Genomic DNA, 23761 nt, shown 5'->3' on the forward strand with positions numbered 1-23761 from the left:
GGCCACCAGTACATTGGGTAGAACTGCCATGAACATTTATGGAAAGGTCACAATTACTGCATGAGAAAGCAAAGATGAATTGCAATCTGCACTAGTGGATGAAATAACAGGTCTATCAAAGAACTAAAAATATGACAAATGCATAATTTCACTTATAAACTGATTAAGCTTGAGATTCTTTAATTCAACAAATATTTGTTCTGTGCCCACTCGATGTATATGGCACCACAGTAATCAGTCAAACAATAAACAGCAATTTCCATCCTAAGTGCTAGGGATTCAAAGAAAGGAACAAGTCAATGACTACCAGCAATCAACTATGTAAAAACAAGCTATATCCAGGATGAGATAGAAGCAATTCACAAAGGGAAGGTCCTAGAATTGAGGGAGATGAGGAAAGATTTCTTGGTGGGGCTTTAGCTGGGACTTGAAAGAAACTACAGAAGCCAGGAGATAGAAATAAGAAAAGAAAGCATTCTAGCATGGGTGAGGGGGCAGACAGGGGAACAGTCAGGGAAGAAATGGTCAGTTTTATTCTGCTGTCACTGGATCAGAAATTACATGAAAGGAAGTAGGGGGCAGAATATAAGGTATCAGAAGACTGGAAGAGTGGAAAGATTAAGAAAGAATGTGAACATAAAAAAGATAAGTTTATTATATTTAATCATAGAAGATATAGGGCACTTATGAAAGTTTAATGAGCAGGGAGGTGACATGCTTGGACCTTCATTTTAGAATGATCATTTTGATGGTCCAATGGAAGATGTAAAAGAGTGGGGAAAAACTTTCGATATACAGCCTCAGCATCTACTGTAATAGTTCTGGTGGTAGGCAATATAGACCCATACCAGGATAGTGGCAGTGTCAGATTAGAGAGAGAGAGAGGTATATGAAAGGTAAAATCAACAAGACTTGGTAATAGATGGAATATGATATGAGATAAAGGAGTAAAGAATGGCACCTGGACTGTAAGTCTGTGTGACTGGTTTCATTTGAAGAGAGAAGGTCAAGATAAATGAGACAGTTCTCCCAGGAGTATGTCTACTAGAGCTGGTTGAGCGATGCACCACCTTAAAAGCTCTGCTTGTCCGACAAGGTATCTGCCATCCATACGTAAAAATAGAACAGAAATCATCTTATCCAACAGCTCCTCTGATCATAACCAACAGGGTGGCACAGGCTTTCTAATGGTCTCCCCCTTGTTGACAGAGGAGATCTAGAATAGAGTTCAGCTTGGACAATGATTGACTATTTAGGAAGGTGACATCTCCAAAATGCTCTCATTTATTGATGACTTCACATCTGATCCAGCAAGCCCTGAAACACTGCACAGCCTCTTGGAAAAGATCTGTAAACACTCAGAAGAGCCTGACCTAACCATCAATGGGGGAAAAAGCACCTACTGCCCAGACAAGAGGTGGGAACTCTTTGCCTGTCAGTGTAGTTCTACATATCTCTGGATGAATGTATATATAGCTATAGATATATGAATGTATGTATGAACATATGTGTATATGTCTGTTGTTCTTCATTTATTTCCAGTCATGGCCAATGCTTCATGAGCCTATTTGGGCTTTTCTTGGCAGAGATAACATGGGGGTTTATCATTTCCTTCTCCAGCTCATTCTACAGATGAGGAAACTGGGGTAAACAAGGTTAAGTGACCTGCACTGAGTCACCCAAGCAGGAAGTATTTGAGGCTGGATTTGAAGCTGGGAAGATGAGTCTATCTACTACACAACCCAGCCACCTATGTATGTATATAAATATGTATCGACATGTATAGACAGACAGCATAAGTGGTCAGAGATGAACCTTGACCAGGAATAGGTGAGAACTGGATTGCTTTCAAAATGGGCAAAATGCCTATAATAAATAAAATAAGAACATAAAATAATAGGTGACAAGTGCTGTGTAAAAGGTACTGATAACATAGTAGGAAAACATAGGAAGGAGAAATCATTTTTTAGAGAAATTAACCAAAGTTCCATGGAGGAGAAGACTTTTCATGTGGGCTTTGAAAGCTGCACAGAATTTTGATAGGCAGGAAAAACATTCCTAGGTAGGTGGTATTCATGGCATTCTATTATTAAATGATTTTTCTGCTAGCTGAAAAGCTGTTGAATATCATCATAAAACGGTGACCTTTCTTTACATGTAAAGACAAGTTTATTGAGGGGGAGCAAGAATACCTTTCTTAAGTCCTTAAAATTGCAAAAGATAAGGAGCTCCCAACTGTGCTAAATCACAAGACTGGCCCTGGATACAAACATAAATTGACTGTCTTAGTCATCTCATTTTCTGCATGAATAATCATAATCATGATAATAATAATTCACATTTATATAGTGCCTTAAAATTACAAAGCACTCTCTGTGAAAATACTAATCATAATACTCAGTATATTCATAATAATACTCAAAGTATTATTAGTAGCAATATATACCGAATTCAAAATCAGTCACAAAATAAAAATGCTAGAGTAAAAAATATAGTAACAGGGTAGAAACTTTCAAAGTTGTTGTGAATATGGACTAGACATCCCCAAATCCTTACCAGTTTGACTACCCAAGGATAAATTTTCAAGGTCAATGTACCAATAATGTCACCCATCAATACACACATTATAGTTATGAAGCATTTTGAATATTAACTTAAACCTATATTTAAATTTTGGCTTCTTTAAATATGCTTTTTTCTGCATTCCTTTTTAATGAACTAGTATTATTGCTAAAAATGATAATGACAATAATCCATTTCAAAAAAATTAACCACAATCTTATGAATTAATTCATTGAGGATAAACTTTATATCTAAAGCCATAATCCACATATTCATTTCTTACCATTTAAATTGACTCAATGAAAAATACTATATACTATACAAATAGCCCTAGTTCTAATTAAGAAAGGGATCATTTTGGTGACATAAATGGAGTTTCAGGCTTGATAGGTATTTTTAGACAATTTTAATTAAATTCATTCTAATATTACAATGAAATGCTTTTAAAATGTTTTTAAAGGATCAATTATTTAAATCTTCCAAAGAAAGAAAATTTCTTAGCAGGAAAATGGAAAAATATGTATTCAACCATCAATTCTGACATCTAAATGGTTCACCATTTCATTAATGGCAAGGTTATTGCTATGAATCTGCTAAAAATATAAAAGTACAAAGCTACTTGTATTAATTGCATCAGATATGTATATATATATATATACATATATATATAGAGAGAGAGAGCATAAAGTACTATGACATAATTATTCTTCATCTTCTCTTTCCCTGTCCTCTTCCCCATCTTAGTCACAAATTCCCATCAAGCTCTCAAATCCTGTTCAATTCCCTTCTTTTTCTAACCCCAAGACTGTCAGATCAGAGAGCTAGAAGGAATCTCAGAAGCCATCCAGAACAGGTCCTTTATTTTACTGATTAGGAAGAAACTGAGTCCCAGAGAGGTTTACTTGCTAGCTGGTGAGCGACAGAGCCGTGGTTAAAATCCAAGATTCTTTCTATTCTATTATGCTCCTCTCTGCTTTCTGTCACCCCCATGTTTAAAATATTTTATAATTATTCTATAGCTTCACAGACACAAAGGGTATCTTTCCGATAAAGTTTCTCTATCCCTGTTCTGGCCTCCTAAAGTCTCTATTTCTCTTTTGCAATTGTAGCAATGTAAAGTTGTGATATATGGGAGAGAAAATTAGGAAATAATATCAACAGCAAGATGAGCTATTTGATATCTGGTCACTTTTGGGTATCTGGGGAGATATGTTATATTAATCATAGAAATAACCAGCTCTTTGGGGTTCCCTCATGTGTCAATGCATCTTGGGACTCATAGTGTGAAATCATATAAAAGACAATGAAGAAAAAGAACTGAGGAGTGAGAAGTCAAGAATTCAAACCAACACACATTTACCAAGTGCTGGTTGGGTGCAGGGGCCCTGTGGTAAGTACCATAATAGACTCTGTCATAGGTGGCTAGTAATCACTGGTAGGACACAGAACAGTGGCCAGAATAGCAAGAGGTTAGTCAAACAAGACTCAAAGAATCACAGAAGTTAACAGCTAAAGAGATTTTAGTGGCCAACTAGTCCAAATCACCCATGAAAGGAATACCCACTCTCCTATAACTGACAAGTGACCATCCAACCTTTACCCAAAAGACCTCCAAGGAACAGGAATCCATCCCCTCATGATGCAGCTCATTCCACTTTTGGACATCCTGAACTGACCTCACTGCCACTTTCTCCATTGTACCTGATTCTGCTCTCTGGAGTAATCCCTCCTTCATGGATAATTCTACAAACACTTGAAAGCAATTGTTCTGGCCTCCTGAGTCTTCTCTTCTCAAGGGTGAGCCTTCAACATGGGGCCCAGAACTAAAGTCAGTGCTTTGGATGAAGGCTAACAAGGGCAGAACCATCTCTTCTCTCTTTCCCCAAAATCCTTTTTTATGAAGTCCAAGATTGGGTTTCACACCATTTCAATTGCCTAAAAATCCAATCTTTTCCATTCCCTCTGCAATGCCCTTTATCCAAGTAAAAATTCGAGTCATAACCAACTCAGATGATTATTGTCATTACAATTGTCTCATCACTCATCATTCCTCACCTGCCATTTTTCTTCAAAAATAGCACCAAATCAAGTGTCATTTCGATCATATGCATTCCCCTCCTCAAATTCCCACCAGTAACTTTTTGAGAAAAAAAAAAAAGCCAATTCAAGGCATTCCATGGTCTTCTACCAGCACCACCCTTCCACTCTACCTAAACAATCTTCCCTTGGTCTCCCACTTCTGCTTACCCCCTCACACATCTAAGCATACTTGGAAAGTATTCCACCTGTCTTCTCCTAAAGCAGTTTTCTTCCTTCCTCTAAAACTTAAAAAAGTGCACACCTCCCAGATTTCCTTGATACAAATTACTATAATCCACATCCATCATGTTCCTATCCTCGCACATGTTTCAGTAACGGGTATCAGTGTCCATTGATAGCAAAGTGTTGAGCAATGATCTGTAAAGGAAGGGTCTGTTCATATTCACATTTCAGTACCTTGGATCAAGGTTCATAAGCATCACAGATTTAGAGAAGGAAAAGTCCTTCCTCAGAGACTATCTAATCCAATCCACCCATTTTAGAGATGAAGAAACTGAAGACCAGAGAGAAGAAACTTCTGGACATACATGTAGAAAGTAGCTAATCCAGAATCTGATCCCATAGCTTCAGACTTCAAACCACAGTTCTTTCCCTTTATAAGTCCATTCATTTGTGATTGCAGATATCAGTACATTTAAAATATTTTCAGATACTAATGTATGAGATTGTAGCATGCATCTGTTTGGTCAGTTTAGGCTTCCTTTTGAAAGAGCCTTGTGTGCTTTTATGTATATGTAGGTGTCTAATGGTTACTTGGATATTAATGATACAATATAGACACATACACACATATATATCCACAGAATCACATGCACATCAAAACCCACTCACTTCCACCTCATCTAGAGGTTCCCTTTGACTGTGACATCACAGGCTCAGTGGCCAACCCTAGCCCTGTAAACCTGTAAAACCTCTGAAAGAGGGAGGTTGCATCTTCTTCTCAGTTGGAGTACTGAAATTTGATCAATTCTTTGCTGGGGTTCACACGACTTCCAATAGAACTATATAAAAAGTATGCTCAAAAAGCAACAAGGATGTCTGAAATATCCTCACATAGAATTCCTATTCTTGCTTCTTTCAACTAAGTCTTACCCACATAGGGTAGGAAAAGTGCCTTTGTTTCACTACTTTATCTTGAGTTCACTAATGCACACTGCTGCCTTGTCGTTTTCTGGCTTACGAAGCATAGTACAAGTATCAGCAATGAAGGTTTTCTTCAGCCTACCTATCATTAAGCCTTAGTCAGGAGCTAGAGGACACATAGAACAGAAGGGAAAGGTCACGTCACCCAGCTTCCTTCAGTTCTTAGCTTCTTAGTTAAATTAACAATAGGATATCAATGTACAAGCAGTTTTCATACAAAGAAATGAAAACTGCCTATAGTCATATGAAAAATGCTCTAAATCCCTACTAATTAAAGAAGTGCAAATTAAAACAATTTGAGGTACCACCCCACACCTACTAGATTAGCAAAATGACAGAAAAGGAACATGATAAAATGTTGGGGGAAATGGGGGAAAACTGGGACATTAATGCACTGTTGGTAGAGTTGTGAATGGAGCCAATCATTCTGGAGAGCAATTTGGAACTATGCCCAAAGGGCTATAAAACTATGCATATCCTTTGATCCAGCAATTCTACTACTAGGTCTGTATCCCATAGAGATCTTAAAAAGGGAGAAAAGACTCCACATGTTTTTTGGTGGTGGCAAAGAATTGAAAATTGAAGGGATGCCCATCAATTGGGGAATGGCTGAACAAGTTGTGGTACACCAATGTAAAGGACTATCATTGTTCTATAAGAAATGTCTGAACGGGTAGATTTCAGAAAAAACTGAAGGAATTCTCATGAAGTGATGCTGAGTAAAGTCGTCAGAACCAGGAGATCATTGTACACAGTATCAGCAACACTGTATGATGATCCACTAAGATAAGCTTTAGCTCTTCTCAACAACAAAGTGACCAAAGACAATGCTAAAAGACATGCAATGGAAAATGATATCCATGTCCAGGAAAAAAAAAACATGGAGTCTCAATACAGATCAAAGCATACTATTTTCACTGTTCTATTTTTTTAAATTTTTTTTTCCCCTTTCTCATGGTTTTTCCTTTTGTTCTGATTCTTCTTTCACAATATAACTAATATGGAGATTTGTTTAACATGAATATGCATATATCACATTATCAGATTGCTTGCTGGCTTGGGAAAGGGAGTTGAAAGGGAGGGAGAAAATTTTACAAAAAATGAATGTCAAAACTATCTTTACATATAATAGGAAAAAAATAAAATAATATTAAGATAAAAAATAGGATATCAATAAATAGCCCAGCTTTGTCCATCTCTTACAGAATAAGTGTTTATAGTACCCTCATAAAAACTAGAAACCCTTCATTTCCTTCTTATAGGGGCTAGATCTCAATCATAATCAATCTGTAAAAGAATGAATATTATGATCTAGATTCTAGATCATATTCATTTGTCAACCTCACTAAGCTTGATCCTCAATGGCTATTTTTTTTGTGCCTCCTGGGATGGAAGAATTATGAAAAATAGCTACAACAAAACTTTTTTCCCCAATAAATAGAAATCAAAGTGCTAAACCATACTCTGAGTTATTACAATCTTCTCCATATAAGACTGCATTGTGTTCTTAATTAATCGTTCAACTGCTAGCTCTTTTGTAGCCAACTCCTGGGTGTTGTTTAGATCCAGACAAGACTACTTTGCTGTTTTTTTCTTGAATGCTATAATAAAAAATAACTTGCCTGTAAATTATTTATTTATTGATACTGAAAAATAATTTTTTTCAAATCTTGCTCTAGTGTGACATTCAATTAAGATTGCATTTGAGTTGTGATAATTATTACCTACTTAAGTGAATCTTGCTTACTTTATTTTTCAAGAAATTGAGAAATGAAAAACCTTTTATTCATGAAAACTTTAATTACAAGACAGCAGTTTTGGGGGCTCTTAGCTAACACTGATGAATTTGACTACTGAGGATGAGCAAAGAAAAGGAAAAGATACTTTATCAGAAAAGATAAAAATAAGTTTCATTGTATTTCTAGATTATCCAGGACTGCATTGCAGTAAATAACTATCCTGAATGGCCAGGAACGTTTCTGGTTAGTATAATCCTGGCTAATATTGACTTTGCATATAAGCCATGTACAGATTATAAATTGCCACATAATTAGAACTATAAAAGCATTCTCAACACCAACAATCTTGTAAAGTCTAGACTCTGGTCCTGGTTCTGATACTTACTAGCTGAGTGAGTCTGGGCAAATCACTTAAGCTCTCTGAGATTCCATTTCTTTATCTTTTTTAAATAGGGATAGTCATTCAAGGGGTTGTCGTGAGAAAAAATAAAGTTTTCTTTTTAATGTACTATACAAACGTGTGCTGTTATTCTAGCTTTCTCTCATGACTCCAAAGAGAGCACAGACATGCAGCGAAGGCTCAGCACCATCATTATAAACGCCAATTATCTTTGGACTGTAGGTCACAGCCTCATCTCTCTAAGTATAGGACTCTTTCTGTGTGCTGGGGCACCATCTCAGCATCCTGCAAACCCTGCCATATGTGGATACACTTCCAAACCTTTTCCATTTGTCAGTTTATTATTATAACCTGGTACGTTTTAGTCATACATAGAACTCCCACTTTCATCTGGAAACTCTCTAGAGTCCATGAAACACCACCTCCTGTTTGTTGCCAGATTATCTTTCTGATTTGGGAAGAACTAGAAGGTTTCCATCCTGTTGCGAATTATTGCATAATGCCAAAAAAATCTGTGTGCTATAGGGTCTCCTTCCTTAACTGAGGTTCCTGCTCTAGTCATTTTCTTTAGGACTATTATTTCTTCTATATAAGCCTCAGAAACCTAATTGTCTCCTCTTAAATCTCCATTTGAAGAAAATTATTAATCTGTTAAGGCCTTGGAATAAATAAGTAAAGTGGTAACTCTTATCTCTTATAGAAGAAAAATATCATAAGCACCACTTTCCCTCAGTTACTGGTTCAAATTATTCCGTCATATATAAATTGTTGGTAGGTCACATCAATTTTAACTGTTACCTTGGTCTTTTCCAGCTTCATCTATGTGATGAAAATCTTTTAATGTCTGAATGTTAGAGAAGCCATCTCTGCAAAGCTGAATTACTTTTTTGGATCCATTCTTGATAAGATAATCCATGACAGTAAGGGACTTGTACACATGGCGCCAGTTCTTCCCATGGTCATTTAGTCTCTGCCACAGCATACTCATAATTTCTGAGAGAGAAACTGCATTGAAGGTCAGGTCACTGATTTCTAACATCAGAGAACTTGAAGGACCCCAGGGGTCATTAGAAGTCGCTTCCCGGACTTTGACTTTTGCCTCTGAGTAATTTTTCACAAAGTTTTTCACTTGCCTCCTGAGTGCCATGGATGGAACCAAATTAGGAGAAAAAGAAAATGGAGGGAGAGCAGTAAGACTGTTCTATGGAGCTACTGACAGCTAATGGGGTTCCTGCTTTGGCTGCCCCCAGAAACAACAGTTTCCAGCTTGCTAAGTTATCAAGTTCCTGCAAAGAGAAAAATAGAAAATGTTTATTTATACATCTTAAAAATGTATTTGTGTTTTGCACAAATACAAAAATGTATTTGTAGACAATTCAGCCAACATGAGAAATCCAAGCTCAGTTTCTAATTTAGTCTCTTAATTGCCTCAGTCAGAATGAGGATGGGGACAGGGGATGTGTAGCTATTTAATAGAATACAGGAAGACTCTCTGGTGTCTACAGGCAGGGCCAACCAACCATTATGGATGGCAATAGGGTGACTGAACCAAAAGTAAGAGGAACACTGAACATTATGTCAAATGGACAAAGAAAAGAATAAGAAAGCAGAGCTGACAAACAATGCTGAAACCACCTCACCATTTTAGAAATACCTAGAACCAATTAAGATGGTACAAAAATAAGGAGTGAACATGATGTTCAAAATTCAGATCTGGCTCTCATTTTTTTTTTCAATGACAGCATTTGTTTTTATATTCTCTTCATTTCTCAAATATATTCTTCCCCACCTCCCCTGACAGTATTCCTCTTAATAAAAAATAAAATATTAACCAAGAGCACTAAACATATACAATGTTCCACACCCACAGCCCCCCACCTCTCTAAAGAGAAGAAAGTACATTTTATCATCTTGTAAATGGGACCAAGTTTGATCATTAAAATGACACATTATACAATTTTCAGGTTTGTTTGTTTTGTTTTTCTCAAAATATCCATTTATATTCTTTTGGACATCAACTCTCAGTTTCCTCCTGGGAAGGAGAAAGCTGCTGCAGAAGCAAATAGTTGCCCCTCAAAGGCTCGTGTTATTTCCCAATGCAAAGGAGAGCTGACACATTTCAGGGGAGAATCTAATTCTGTTTCCTCAACTGCAGGAAAAGGAGAAGAGGGAGCCAGTGAAGAAAATAAGAATTTGCCTAATAAATGGAAACCACAATGGCATTTCTGAAAGTGCTAAGTCTGTGTCTGTTGCGTTTTCGCAGTATACCCACCCAACAGGAGGCACATTTAGGTTCAGACATCAAAGACTATAAGGCCTTCCCAAACTTTAAACGATGCCTGTGAATTGTCAATTCACAGCTTTATGAAATTCTCCCCCCTTCCTATTTTTCATTAGTTTGCATTAGGATGGGTCAGTCAGCTTGCAATTTCCCTAGTGAGTCACCACTGAAGGCCGCCAAGATAGTGTATCAAATTGATTTCAAGCCCTGACAAGCATCCAGACCTGGCAAAACTGAGACAATCTATAATCAGATTTTAAAAGTAAAAGTGCACACACACAAAAGGAAAAATATTAGAATTCCCATCAAATGTGTTTATGCTCTCTATTCAGTTTCTTCTTGTTGTCCTTTCTGACCCCATCTTGGGCTTGATTAACATGAATTGTTCAGAAAGGTTTGAATGTAAAGCCAAACCCCCAAACCATTATCTCTTCTAGAGAGACAGAGAAAAACAGAGAGATAATTAACCTTTTTTTTTTTTATCAAAGTATACATACTCTCAAATAAGGAGGCCAGAAAATATATTGTTTTAATTAAGATCTCTCATGGAAACGATCACCACCCCTAGGAAACTGAAAAGAGAAGGGTCTTCAAGGAGGAAGGTCTGGCTTTTCATTTTTACAACTCTGCTTTTCTCTCTCATTGGCACTTCAGAAAGAGGCAGTTTTTATCTGTCTCATTCCTACAGTGAAAACTGATTTATAATGTGTTTCAATAAGCCATTAAAATTTTCAATCATGAAGGTTTTCTTTTTCCATTGTCTTTTTTTTCCTCTCTTCCAAATCTCCCTTGATGCAGAGATGCACTGTGACATTGGAGATAGCAGCAAATATTGATCTGTTTCTTCACAAGTCTATTAAAAAACCCTGTTTGACTCATAACCTGCTGGAGGGCAGCAGCTGGCATCAGAAGGCTCTACTTTCTTGTTTGAATAACATCCTATCTGCATTTCTGGGGGACAGTCCTGGCCTTTAGAGCTTTCTCCTACATTCTATGACAAATTCTTAGATTGTTTTCTTAAATGCCATCTACCAAAAACTACCAAAAAACCACTTCAATCAGCAACAGAATACTCAGGTTAATTATTCCATTGTATTTTACAGAAGGTATTAGCTACCACCCAGGAAAAATTCCATGCAATCCCAGAGCAAGGAGAGATCAAACAACTAAGCAAGTCTGATAAAATAAAATTGTATTCCATGTTCATCAGGAGACAACTTAAAACAAAGAGTAAGCAAATTTTCCACTTTTCCTCATTCAATCATGGTCTTTTCTCGGGCCTCTAACAAGAGTTCATTTAATCAGTGTGAGTTGTAGATGACATTTAGGATTATTATGTACCATGGGAATGGCCAAACATCCTTGCCTTTGTATTAGGTTGACATTTGAGACAAGATTAACACTGCAGGGTGAGAACTTTTACATTCCCAATCCTCAATTATCCAGCTGCTGGATAGATTGCATTAGACTGCATAGACTGCATTAGACTCCTCTAATGTCCATAAACTATGATGGGAGAATCCTTGTCATCCTGAGTATGTTTTGTGGCACTAAACTGACTTTTGGACCAGAAGATCATAGATTTAAAGAGGGAAGGGATATTTGGAAGCATTTACCCTGATCCTTTCATTTTTAAAATGAGGAAACTGAGCCCCTGTGTAAGAAAGGTGTTCTGACTTCAAATCCTGTTAGCATTCCTTTAAAGCACACCTCTTAAACGTTCTGCTCTCAACCCTAAGTGTTGCATTTTCATGATCAAGAATACTGAAATCCCTCTCTCCAGCCTCATCTCTGCATCAGTCCCTGTGCCCTCTAACCCCTCCCCCAGAGCCCTTGATCTAGGTGAGGCTTCCCTCTGGGCCTCCCTTCCCAATCCTAAGAACTCATCATTCTCTTTTACCACCTTGTCTAGAGACGTTCATTTCTTGGCAGACTCCAACCCTAAACTACCTCCCAAATCCATGAAACAGATAAAATTACCTAATAGCTTCTACTTCATTTTTAGAGAAAGGAACATCCAGGTGAGCAACCTGGATGTTCCTTTCTCTAAAAATGAAGTAGAAGCTATTAGGTAATTTTATCTGCTCATAGCCAGAGACTCCCATCAACTCCCACCTTGCTAACTGGTCTCCTGGCCTCCACCTCTCCAAACTCTAGCTCATCCTACAGACGGCTACTATAATAACGTTCCTTGGGTATAGATTTGACCAGGTTGTGCCTCTCCCTGTTCAAACCGGCTTGAGAGACTTCCTCCTGCCACCTCCTCTGGTTAGTCATTCAAAGCCCTACACCCCCCTGGCCCCAACCTATAAGCTCACTGGACACCACAGACCTGGTGTACTAGCTAAACTGGTCTTCTTTTCCTCACAGCCATCTCCCCATGTGGTGTTGTTGTGTGGGCCATCCACCATGCCTAGAACAGCCTCATGTCTTACCTAGACCTCATCCGGCCTCTTCCTTTAGGACCACTTAAGCTTGAAGCCTCTCTTTAGCCCCAAAACAGCCAGAGCATACAACCTTGTGTGTGTGTATAAATAGTATAAATATATACATAATAGATATTAAATATGTTAATATCTGTCATGTATATACATATATGTGTGTGTGTATATATGTGTGTGTGTGTGTGTGTATATATGTATTAGGTTTTTTGCAAGGCAAATGGGGTCAAGTGGCTTGCCCAAGGCCACACAGCTAGGTCATTATGAATTGTTGAGGTTGGATTTGAACTCAGGCTCTCCTGACTCCAGGGCGGGTGCTCTGTCTGCTGTACCACCCAGCCGCCCCACCATACAACTTTATATTAACTGATGGTCCAATGCACTTGTCCATGGGGCAGTCCATAGGGTGCCTGGATCCTGAATATTGGTCATTCCTGAATATGGAGGAGCTTAAGCCCTAAGTGATCAGGAGCCCCTTATGAAGGCCACAGAGCTGGTGGGCTCCTGGATGGCGGAACACCCAGGGCAGGAGGACAAACGTGGCTGTCAGTCCCTCTGCTGCGTCCGTCGCTCCAGTCCCAATTCGTGACCCTCCCCCGTCAGTGACCATTTGTAGGCACCGGCCCTGCACCAGGGGCTCCACGACAACAATAAACAGCTCGCCCTCGGGTGAAGGCACATGCGGGCTCCTGGCGGCTGGGGTGGAGGGGGGTCAGGGTGGTGGCACGGGCCACAGGGGCCCTTCAGTAGGGTCGGTTCCCTGGGGGGGGCTCTCCAGGATCGGGGTGCGGTCAGGGGAGGGGCCGGGGCGTCTAGTAAGGAGGCCAAACAGGGAGCAAATAAGCCAGGCCGGGAGCCCCAGGCCCGGGGCGCCGCTGCGGACCCCGAGGCCCCTCGGACCCGGGGCTGGGGGGGGTGCGCCCCGGCACTTCGTGAATGGGCCTCCGGCCCACCCCCTTGGGGGGACCCCGCCCCGGGACACGAGGCCTCGGGAGCCCCGGGGGGCCCCCTCCCCCTCCTTTTTACAGGGGGGAAACTGAGGCCCAGCGGGCTGCCCCACCCCCACCCCGTGCTCCCTGGACCCCTCGGGGGCTCCCCGACACCCGCGGGCCTGGTTACCTGCCCGAAAGCCGGAGCCGCAGACGTTGGCAGCCCGTTCCCGCCCAAATTCAAACGCCGGCCTACGGAGCCCGGGCAGCCCCGCCATCCTCCAATCAGGACACAGCCCGGCGGGGAGGCCCGCCTCCCGCCCTCGGCGGCCCGGGAAGGCGGGGATTCCGCTCGGCTCCGCCCCCGGAGCGGCGGCACGTGCGCGGCGGCGCGGCCCGCGGGGAGGGGCGGCCCGGCCCGGCCCGGCCCACCAGGCCCACGGGGGCGCCCAGGCCCGCGGGACGGGGCCGCCCGGCCCACCAGGCCCACGGGGGCGCCCAGGCCCACCAGGCCCACGGGACGGGACGGGGCGGCCCGGCCCACCAGGCCCGCGGGGGCGCCCAGGCCAGCCAGGCCCGCGGGGAGGGGCGGCCCGGCCCAACAGGCCCACGGGGGCGCCCAGGCCCGCCAGGCCCGCGGGACGGGGCCGCCCGGCCCACCAGGCCCACGGGGGCGCCCAGGCCCGCCAGGCCCATGGGACGGGACGGGGCGGCCCGGCCCACCAGGCCCGCGGGGGCGCCCAGGCCAGCCAGGCCCGCGGGACGGGGCGCCCGGCCTCCTGGGCCCTGGGATTAGACCCGGAGCATCCGGGGCCTGACGGAGGCGAGGCGCAGGGGCAGCTAATGAAAGGGAAGCTTGGGGTGGCGCAGAAGCTGGGGCGCCCCCCGTGCAGCGAGGGACCTCTAGTCGGATTTCCAACCAAAAACCTGCACCAGGCCGGGGGGTGGCAGGGAGCTTCCTCAGGGCATCTCGGGGGAGACTCGGGGGTCCTCATACTGCTGAGGGCAAGACAGAAAGTGCAGAGCTTGACATACAGATAATATATATAAAATATAGATAATCTCTCTATAGATGTCTTTACATGCCTATATATGTATGTGTCTATGCATGTCTCTGTAATGTGTTTGTGCATGTCTATATGTGTCTATGTCTACATGTGCGTATATGTGTCTATACAAGTCTATATGTCTACATGCCTTTATGTGTGTCAATACATGTCTTTATGTCTATATATGTGTGTCTATATGTATATATAGCATATATGTCTGTGTGTATTTGTTTCTATATATGTCTATGTGTGTCTGTGTGTCTATGTCTATATGTGTGTCTGCATGTCTATATATGTGTCTATACATGTCTGCATATGCCTCTATATCTATATGTGTGTCTATACATGTCTATATATATGTCTATATATGTGTGAGTCTTCATATGTCTATGTGTGTCTATACATGTCTATATGTGTATCTATATGTCTAGGTGTGTCTGTGTGTGTCTATACATGCCTATAGGTCTATGCATGTGTGTATATGCGTCTGTATGTCTAAACATGTGTATATGTCTATATATGTGTGTCTATGTGTCCATGCATGTCTATATATGTCTATGTGTTCCTATATATGGCTATACAGAGTAGCTAGATGGCACAGTGGATAGAGCACTGGCCCCTGGAGGCAGGAGGAACTGAGTTCAAATGTGGCCTCAGACATTTACCAATTGCCTAGTTGTGTGGCTTTGGGCAAGTCACTTAACCCCATTGCCTTAAATTGAAATAAAAAGTTAATTATATATGTCTATATATGTCTTTATATGTATATGTGTCTATGTGTCTATAGATACATATATCAGATTTGATATAGACATATTCATATGTGTCTGTGTGTCTATATATGTCTATATGTGTATAAATGTGTCTATATGTCTATAGATATATCTCTGATTTGATATAGACATATGTATATGTATTTTTAGATATGTCTTTATATGTGTCTATATATGTGCTTATATGTGTATAGATGTCTAGATATATCTATGTGTATAGATAGATATATCAAATTTCATATATATATATATATATATACATACATACATACACATATGTATATACATAGTATGGGTGACTACTTCTGGGCCCCTTCCAAGTTTAAGGCCATTATGTTCAAGCCCTTCTGTCACCTGACCAATCTGATTGGTAGAATATTTTGAGGGTATGGCTGAGGACCTCTCCGTGCCAGCTGTAAGGATCTGAGATTCTATGAAATGGGATTAGAGAGAAGGAGAGAGAGACAGAGACAGAGACAGACAGAGACAGAGAGAGGCAAAGAGAGAGGAGCTAAGAGAAGTAGGAAGTCACAGTAATGACCTCAAGGAGCCAATAGAGGATGATCATGCCATTGACTGTATCTCTTGGCATCTCTGGGCTCAATCCCACCATATTAAATTTGAGGAAAGTCAGATTCAGAACCCCAATAATATTTTTAAGACACCTGCATTGAACAACAACAAAGAGATGGAAGGATGGGAAAGGGTCTGAGGGACCTTTAAAGGACTGTCCCAGGGTCTTTGTTCTGCTTGACCCCAAAGACTAAGAACCAGAAGTGACAGACAGAAGTTGGAAAAGTGGCAGGTTTCATCATGATATTATGGAAAACTTCCCCAAAGTGGGAACTGCCAAAGTGGAAGAGGCTGGCTGCCAGTAGAGGTGATAAGTTCCCTATCTCAAGTAGAGGCCAACCTCCATATTCCATGATTATAGAAGGGTAGGGTATCCTTTGTTGCTATGACAGGGCCCAGCTGTTCACCTAGGTGACCAACTCTGAGATGGTTGGATTCCAGGAAGAACTGTTTTGATGTTGAATAGAATAGAGGTTTCCTTTTTATTTTTTACAACTTCTCCTATAATTTACAAAGGCCTAGATTAGCACCTGACCTTGGTGCTGACCAAAAGTCAAGGCAGAGGGAGGTCTTGCTAAGCAAGGGCAGAGGGAGAGAGGAGTTTGCAGTCATTTTGCAGTAATTTGCAGTCATTTTCCCTGTTGAACTCTGCTATTCTTATGTTAGTATCTTCCAGATGTGTGTTCATTGACAACCCCAGATGGCCTTGGAGATTTAGAAGTTCCACAGGCATTTAGATAATGAATAGCACTACCTGGGCACCATATCCAGGGTGACCCAGAGGACTGAAACCACCTTCTCCTGGACTAGGTAAGGAGGAACCCAGAGCTAGGATGGGAATTGGGGCTGCCACCTGGGCAGCTGGTAAGAAAGACTGCCCAGTCTGGCTTCCTTCTCCATCTCTAGTCCTAAGAGCTGGGAACTCTAACCCTACCCATTTCTACACTAGGGAAACTCCTTGCATCAGGATTCTGTATAGGCTGCCTCTATTCTGTTCTGTGCCTGCTGTTACCCACCATCAATGGACCACCTTTGGCTTCCATTATATCCTTTATTTTAGGTGGGATGAATATTTGATTGACTTACTCAATTGACCTCACCCTTAGTCTTATATTTCCCCTCTCCCTTAGCCACACAGGGAGATGATCACACTCCTGTCACTATCACCCAAAATTGTTTGTCAACCATTTGATTTGCATAATTTTGTTTTAACAGATCTGTTTAATGTTTTTCCTCTAAAATGCAATGGAAGTTCTTTGGTAAGATGAACTTCATTTTAGTCAATGTGTCTCTAGTGTCTGGAATATAATAGGTGATTAATAAATGTTTGCTCATCAAATGGATCTGCTGTGTAATCAAAACCTCTGAAATGCCACAGCCAATTCTTCCCATTACCTTATCCCTCCTAAGCCCATTCTCCACAAAACTGGGGGTTTGGGGAGGCTAATTTTTTGTTAATTTTTTTAATTTTTTCAACATTTTCTTCCAAAGCAAGTTTCAACATTTTCTTCCAAACCATTGAGTTCCTCTCTCCCTTCCTCCCACTATACTCCTCCCATTGAGAAAGCAAATTACTTGGTGTAAGTTAAAAATGAAAAATTGGTCTTTTTGTTGTTTGTCCCACATGACCTTCCATTTCCATCTTCACACAGTCTGGAGTGTCCTCCCTCCTCACTTTCACTTCTTAGAATCCCAAACTCTCCTCAGACATCTTCTTAGTATATAAAGGCTTTACTGATGCCTCCCTCCTTCTCCATATTTTCTTTTTTCCTTTCAGTCATGTCCAACTCTTTGTGATTCCATATGGTTTGGTTTGGTTTGGGGATTTTTTTGGCAGAGATACTGGAGCAGTTTGCCATTTCCTTCTTCATCTTATTATTGAGGTGAGCAAACTGAGGAAAACAAGGTCAAAAGACCATGGTCACATAACTAGTAAGTGTCTGAGATTAGGTTTGAACTCAGGTCTTGACTCCAGGCTCTGTGCTCTGCCCACCACCATCTATCTACCCCCTCCACAAAACACCTTCCCCTAAAATAATGACTTTGCCTTTCCCGATTGAATGGAAGCCAGTTAAAGACAGGAGCTGTTTCATTTTTTTAGTTTTATATCTCTAGAGCCAAACACAAGGTCACATATGCAAGTGTTTAGCTAATGCTTGTCGATTGAATGGTGGATCCGTCGATGTTCAAGAACTCCACCCTTCCCTGTTCTTTTAGTCCATGACCTCTGCTCCAATCTCACTTTTCTCTCTTTACAGCTTTGACCCCCTCCATATACTGTCCTTGACCTGGGTCCCCCTTGCCCAGCGCCTAACCCAGGTTCACTCCCCACCTCTAAATTTTTCCTTCTGTCTTACATAATGTTGAATGTAACTGGAGAGAGTCTTTAAGTCTCCTACAAATTTGTTAGATAATCTCCTCTAGGTCTTCCCTTCTTTACAGAAATCCTTTTCTTTTACCCTGATTGACCTTCATGCTCCCCACAGGGTTATTCCAAACTTCCACTTTTCTCCTCAAACCTCTCACTTCTTTCATCTTCCTTTTTGGTCAGGAACCTTGCCTCCTATTTGACAAACGTCAATCAATCAAGGCCATCTTGGGAGTTTATTTTTCTTCCTACTCCCAACCTAAAAATTCTTCAACAAACTTTCCTTTGTTAATTGTGTTTCACCTTGACAAGGTCTAGGTCAGTTCTTCTCCCTATGCCCCCATACCCTTCTTCCCTTGGCTTCTCTGAGAACCTGCAGGGTTTCTGCAACTTTTTGTGACCTGGGACCCTTGGGTAGTTTGGTGACCCTTCTCAAAAGAAAACTTTTCCATGTATAAAAGTAAAATGCACAGGATTGTTTTAATCTAGCAAATTATATAAAATTTAATTATCAAAATATTAGATGCATTGAAATAAATTTGAACTGAATTATTTGAATTTTTTTTTAGAAAACCAAATTCATGTATCCCCTAACTCCATCCATGGACCCTTCTCTTAGACTTTGTCCCTTCAATGAGAGGGTCCCTGTGGCTCCTTCTACTAGAAACTTGTGATCAGATTATCTTTCTTGTTCAGCTTCAGTCTCTCCTTAACTACCAGCTCATTTCTCACTGCCTGTGGAAACATACTCAGGTCGGATCCAGTCTTAAATCCTCCCATGACTCTGCAGTCCCCCCCAAGCTGTCATCTTCTATCTTTCCTTCATTTCACAGACAAATTTCCAGAAAAAGCATTTGGGACTTGTGGCATTCTCTACTAGGCCACCCACTCCCTTCTCAACTTCTTTAGTCTGCCTTCCGCCTGGGTCCCTATGGCTCTCTCCAGGTATAACTGCTAAATCCAGTGACTCTTTTCTTAGTTCACATCTTTCTTGACCCTTCTTCATCTCTTGACCCTGATGGTTACCCCCTCCTCAACTAATGCCATGGAGAATCCTCAGCTTCCCTGCATTGCTCTTTCTTCGACCTCCTTTCAACTTTCTCTGCTTCCTTCACCTTGCCACATCTTTCTGGGGAACTGTGAAGGGTTTGGTAATCAACTGACTAGGGATCCACTGAGAGCCTCTCTTTTGGTCAAGATTCCCTTTCCTAACCAACACTCCTTTTCCATCAATCCATCCATCTAGGTCAACCCCATCCCTCTAGTGTCTCTACCCTACCCTTACCTGTGCCCTCTAGAACCATGGCCTATTATAAATAAATTACCCTTAGATCACATTTGATCTCCACCCAGCCCTTGGACTTTATTTTGTTTTTGATATTCTTCCTGTGTGTTAATAGTAATTCCCCTGGTGTAGGCAAGCCCCCTGAGGGCAAGGACTGTTTCAGTTTCTGTCTTTGTGTAAGGTGTTACTTTGGTGTTATCTCCCTTCCCACAGGGTTCTCTGGAACCCTGAGGGGGTTGGGAAGTCTTAGCTATCTGCCCTTAACTCAAACCAAATGTGTTCCCCCAATTTCAGGGAATAAGCACTAGCACCCCATTTCCTATAAATCAATCTATATCAGATTAGCTTTTATGAATAGACATAAACAGAAATACATAGCAATAAGAAACATACAAACACTTCAATAAGTCAGAGACATAATACCTTCCCATGCTACTTCTCGAGGAAGGGTTGGGTACAGATCATTGCTCACAATTTAGCTCAGTTCCTATTTAGCATCAGTTCCACCTAGTTCACGTCCAAAGCCCAGCCCAGCTTCCCTCCCCAGACTCATGTCTTTTTAGGGCTTTGCTGCTGAGCTGATGGATTCACAGATGTCTGTGGCTCAATATCCTGGGCTCGAACTGAGATTCCACTGTCCTTGTACCTGAAATAGAAGAGAAAGATCAAAGCAGTCAAAAGGCTTGTTTCTTGGGGTCACCTAGTCTGACTCTTTTGCTGGGTCATCATCCATCTACACTCCATTATTGTGTTCCCCCAGTCCAGGCTCTGTCCTGGGCCCTTTGCTCTCTCTTGGTGATCTCTGCAGCTCCCATGACTTAATTATCACCACTATCCAAATGGTGACAGATAAAACACAATGAACTTGGAATCTGAGGCCAAGGTTCAAATCCCACTTCTGCTACTTGCTCCATGTGAAAACTTGGGCAAGTATTGAACTCCCCTGGGTCTCAGCTTCTTCATCTATAGAATGAACAGTTTGACCAAGACAACTCCCAGCTCTGAATCTATGAGCCTTCCCTGATCTATATACTTTGTTCTCAGTTCTCCAGACTTCCAATCCTGCCTTCCCAACTGCTTATTAGATCTCTATATATGGATGTCCAATAGATATCTCAAGCTCCTCATATCTGAAACAACTCATTATCTTCTCCCTTCTTCCCAACTTCTTTATTTCTATCCAGGGTACCATTATCTTTTCAGTTACCCTCATGAGCAACCTTTGAGTCTTCCTTATTTCTTCTCCTCTTTCTTCTTCCAAGATAATTGGGGTTAAGTGACTTGTCTAAGGTCAGACAGCCAGTAGGTGCCAAATGTCTGAGGTCACATTTGAACTCAGGTCTTCTCAACTCTAGGGCTGGTGCTCTATTCACTGGGCCACTAAGCTGGTCCCTTGCTTCTTTTGTGTCTCTGCTCTGGCCTACATCCAACGAAATGTTGTGGGGCCAAGTATTTTTCCCCAACATCTCAATCTGTCTCCTTCTCTCACTCACATAGCCAACATCCTGATGCTGAATCTAGTCTTTATCACTTTTCACTCATACCATCACAACCATTTTCCTACTTCCTGTGATTCCCCTTTCTAATCCATCCTCAACACATTTACCAGAAATAAGCATCTGATGGCACATTTGACCATGATGTCACTTCCTCGACTCAAAAGCTTTAAACACAATTCCCTATTACCATTAGGATAAAATATAGTCTTTTCATCATAACATGCCCTTCCCATTTTTTCCAGTTTCTCCCCTGTGCACACTCTCCATTAGAACCCCATTGGCCTACTTACTGATTTCCAAAGCAGGCATTCTATGTCTTCTTTGTCATCTTACCTCACATCTTCCCACTGACTCCCCCGGACTGGGTTCCCTCCTCACCTGTGCCTCGTAGAAAACTAGGTCTCTGAAAACTCAGTTTGGGGCTCATTCTCTTCAGGAAGGTTTCCTTTTTCTCCTTGCTTGTTAATACTTTCTACTTTCTCAGATTAGCTTGGATTTACTAGTTTGTAGGTCGTGTCTCTTGTTAGAATACAATAATAGTAATATAGCTAAGATTTTCCTAGCACTTTACCCATATTACTTTATTTGATCCAATAACCCTGAGGTAAACACTCTTAGTATTATCATTACAATATTATAATAATGGCATTATTATTTTATGGATGAGAACATTGAGAAGAAATGACTTGCCCAAGACGACTTGCATAGTTATTGAGCACTTGAAACAGGATTTGAATTTGGGTCATCCTGCCTCCAAGCTCAACCTGCTCTCCTCTATAAGTTCCTTGACATCATGGACTATATTTTCAGTACCTGCTGAAGAAATTTGCACCTAGGAAGGATTTACTATAGACTTCTTTGAAAAATCAAAGTGATAGATCAATATATACCTTGGAAACAATGTAAAGACTATCAGACTGCCTTGTATGGGGGGGGGGGGGAGAAGCAAGATTAGGGGAAAAATTCTAAAACTCAAAAATAAATAAAATCTTTCAAAAAAAAAGAAAAAGAAGGGGTGGACAGGTGATGCAATGGATAGAGCAGAGCACAGGCCCTGGAGTCAGAAGTACCTGAGTTCAAATCGGGCCTCAGACACTTAATAATTACCTAGCTGTGTGGCCTTGGGCAAGCCACTTAACCCCATTTGCCTTGCAAAAAAAAAACCCTAAAAAAAAGAAAGGAAAAAAAAAGTGAATTTATTCAGAAACAAAAAAGAAAGAGGTTGGGGTGTGCTGAGCATAGAGAGGGGACTGTGTCAAACATCTTTCTGAGGTTTTTGTTTGGGCCTCATCCATTTGAAAATAGTCTTCCTCTATCTCCATTCCCCATCCTATCCTTTTCTGGGATTGTCCATTTCCCATGTGCCCTTTTGGCTAGAACCTTGATGACCTGTCTCCATTGCCTCCTTGTTTGTAACATGAGAAAGGAGATCTATCAGATGCATCTGTGTGAGGATCTCCCCTTTTCTTCCACCCTGCTGGACCCCATGATGTTGGGAGCCATCACCACCCAACATGGATAGGAAAAGTGATGGAGAATTGGATATGCTAAGTCTAATGGCAGATTCTCCATAGAACCTGCACTAGTGGGATCTGGGTTCAAACTCTAGCAAAACTACTTGTTTTCTGTGCTATGTTGGACAAGTAATTTCCCCTCTCTGGGTCTCTGTGAAATGAGTGGGGCTAGACCCAATGGCACCTGAGCTCCCTTCCAGCTCTGGCACTCTGAGGCTATGCTCTATCCTTGGTTGCTTATCCTCTGACCTAAAAACCACCAAACCCAAAGTTCTGGCGGCCTCCCTGGTGGAATCTTTGATTGCCCCCACTCCCTGCCAGCTGTCTCATTTTAGGCCTGGGGCCTTCTATGTGCAGATTTAAACCTGCTGTAATTGAGGGCTATGGCTTTGTGCGTGGCTGACCTGGCCGACCTCCTTTGTGACAGCCTCCTATAAGTCCCCCAACTGCCATGGCAGACGGCAACAGAGAGGAAGGCTGTGGCAGAGGGAGCTGCATCAGAAGTACAAAGTCTCCAAGGCAAGCATAAAGGATGCTGAATATGCCTGGTGATGAAGGAGCCTTGTAAGCCCTGAAAGCCTTCAGATCAGAGAATGTCAGTGCCGGAAGGAAGCCCTGGGAGGAAGAGGGAGAAACACTGGCTCTGAAATTAAGAGGCATGATTCAAGTCCCAGCTCTTCTCTTTAATGAGATGTGTGACCTTGGATAAGCAACTCGACCTCTCTGGGGTTCAACCACACTCCTCCCTAAAAAAGAGGAGGGCTCCCCAAATCCCCTGGTTCACCATCCATGCAGTTGTTAGGGAAACTAAGATGAGAACTCAGTTTGCCTCCTGCTCTCTTCACTGTACCTTGCTCTCTTCTGTAAATGGTAAATGGGAGGAGAAAACTTTTCCCACTGGTTAATTTTTTCAAGGGCTATCTTTTCTTCTTCAGGTCATGTGACCCCCCATCATTACCAATTGTCCTTCATTCAGCACACGGACTCTGACCTCCCTCATCATCCTGGTTGACCTCCTTTTGACATTTTCTACTGGACAGTATCCTTCCTAAAGTCTGGCCCTGAACATAATATTCCAAGTAAGTTCTGATCAGGATGGAGGACA

At 41.6% G+C, this 23761-nt stretch overlaps 2 protein-coding genes across 3 annotated transcripts in view; one reads left to right on the forward strand and one right to left on the reverse strand.

The window, feature by feature from the left end:
• LOC141512274 (ENTH domain-containing protein 1-like) overlaps positions 1-9093 on the reverse strand; it is a 53470-nt gene extending 44377 nt beyond the window's left edge. The window contains exon 1 of the mRNA XM_074221081.1: positions 8743-9093. Within this exon, the coding sequence (XP_074077182.1) occupies positions 8743-9091 (349 nt within the window). The 5' untranslated portion in view covers positions 9092-9093. The remainder of the gene's footprint in view (positions 1-8742) is intronic.
• Positions 9094-15736: 6643 nt separating this feature from the next.
• The window catches only part of GRAP2 (GRB2 related adaptor protein 2), a 96977-nt gene continuing 88952 nt past the window's right edge, over positions 15737-23761 (forward strand). For both annotated transcript variants that reach the window (XM_074226977.1, XM_074226978.1), the window contains exons 1-2: positions 15737-16800; positions 23592-23735. The gene's annotated coding sequence lies outside the window, so the exon portion shown is untranslated. The remainder of the gene's footprint in view (positions 16801-23591; positions 23736-23761) is intronic.

This window comes from Macrotis lagotis, chromosome 2, assembly GCF_037893015.1.
Source record: "Macrotis lagotis isolate mMagLag1 chromosome 2, bilby.v1.9.chrom.fasta, whole genome shotgun sequence".
Classification (NCBI taxonomy): Eukaryota; Metazoa; Chordata; class Mammalia; order Peramelemorphia; family Peramelidae; genus Macrotis; species Macrotis lagotis.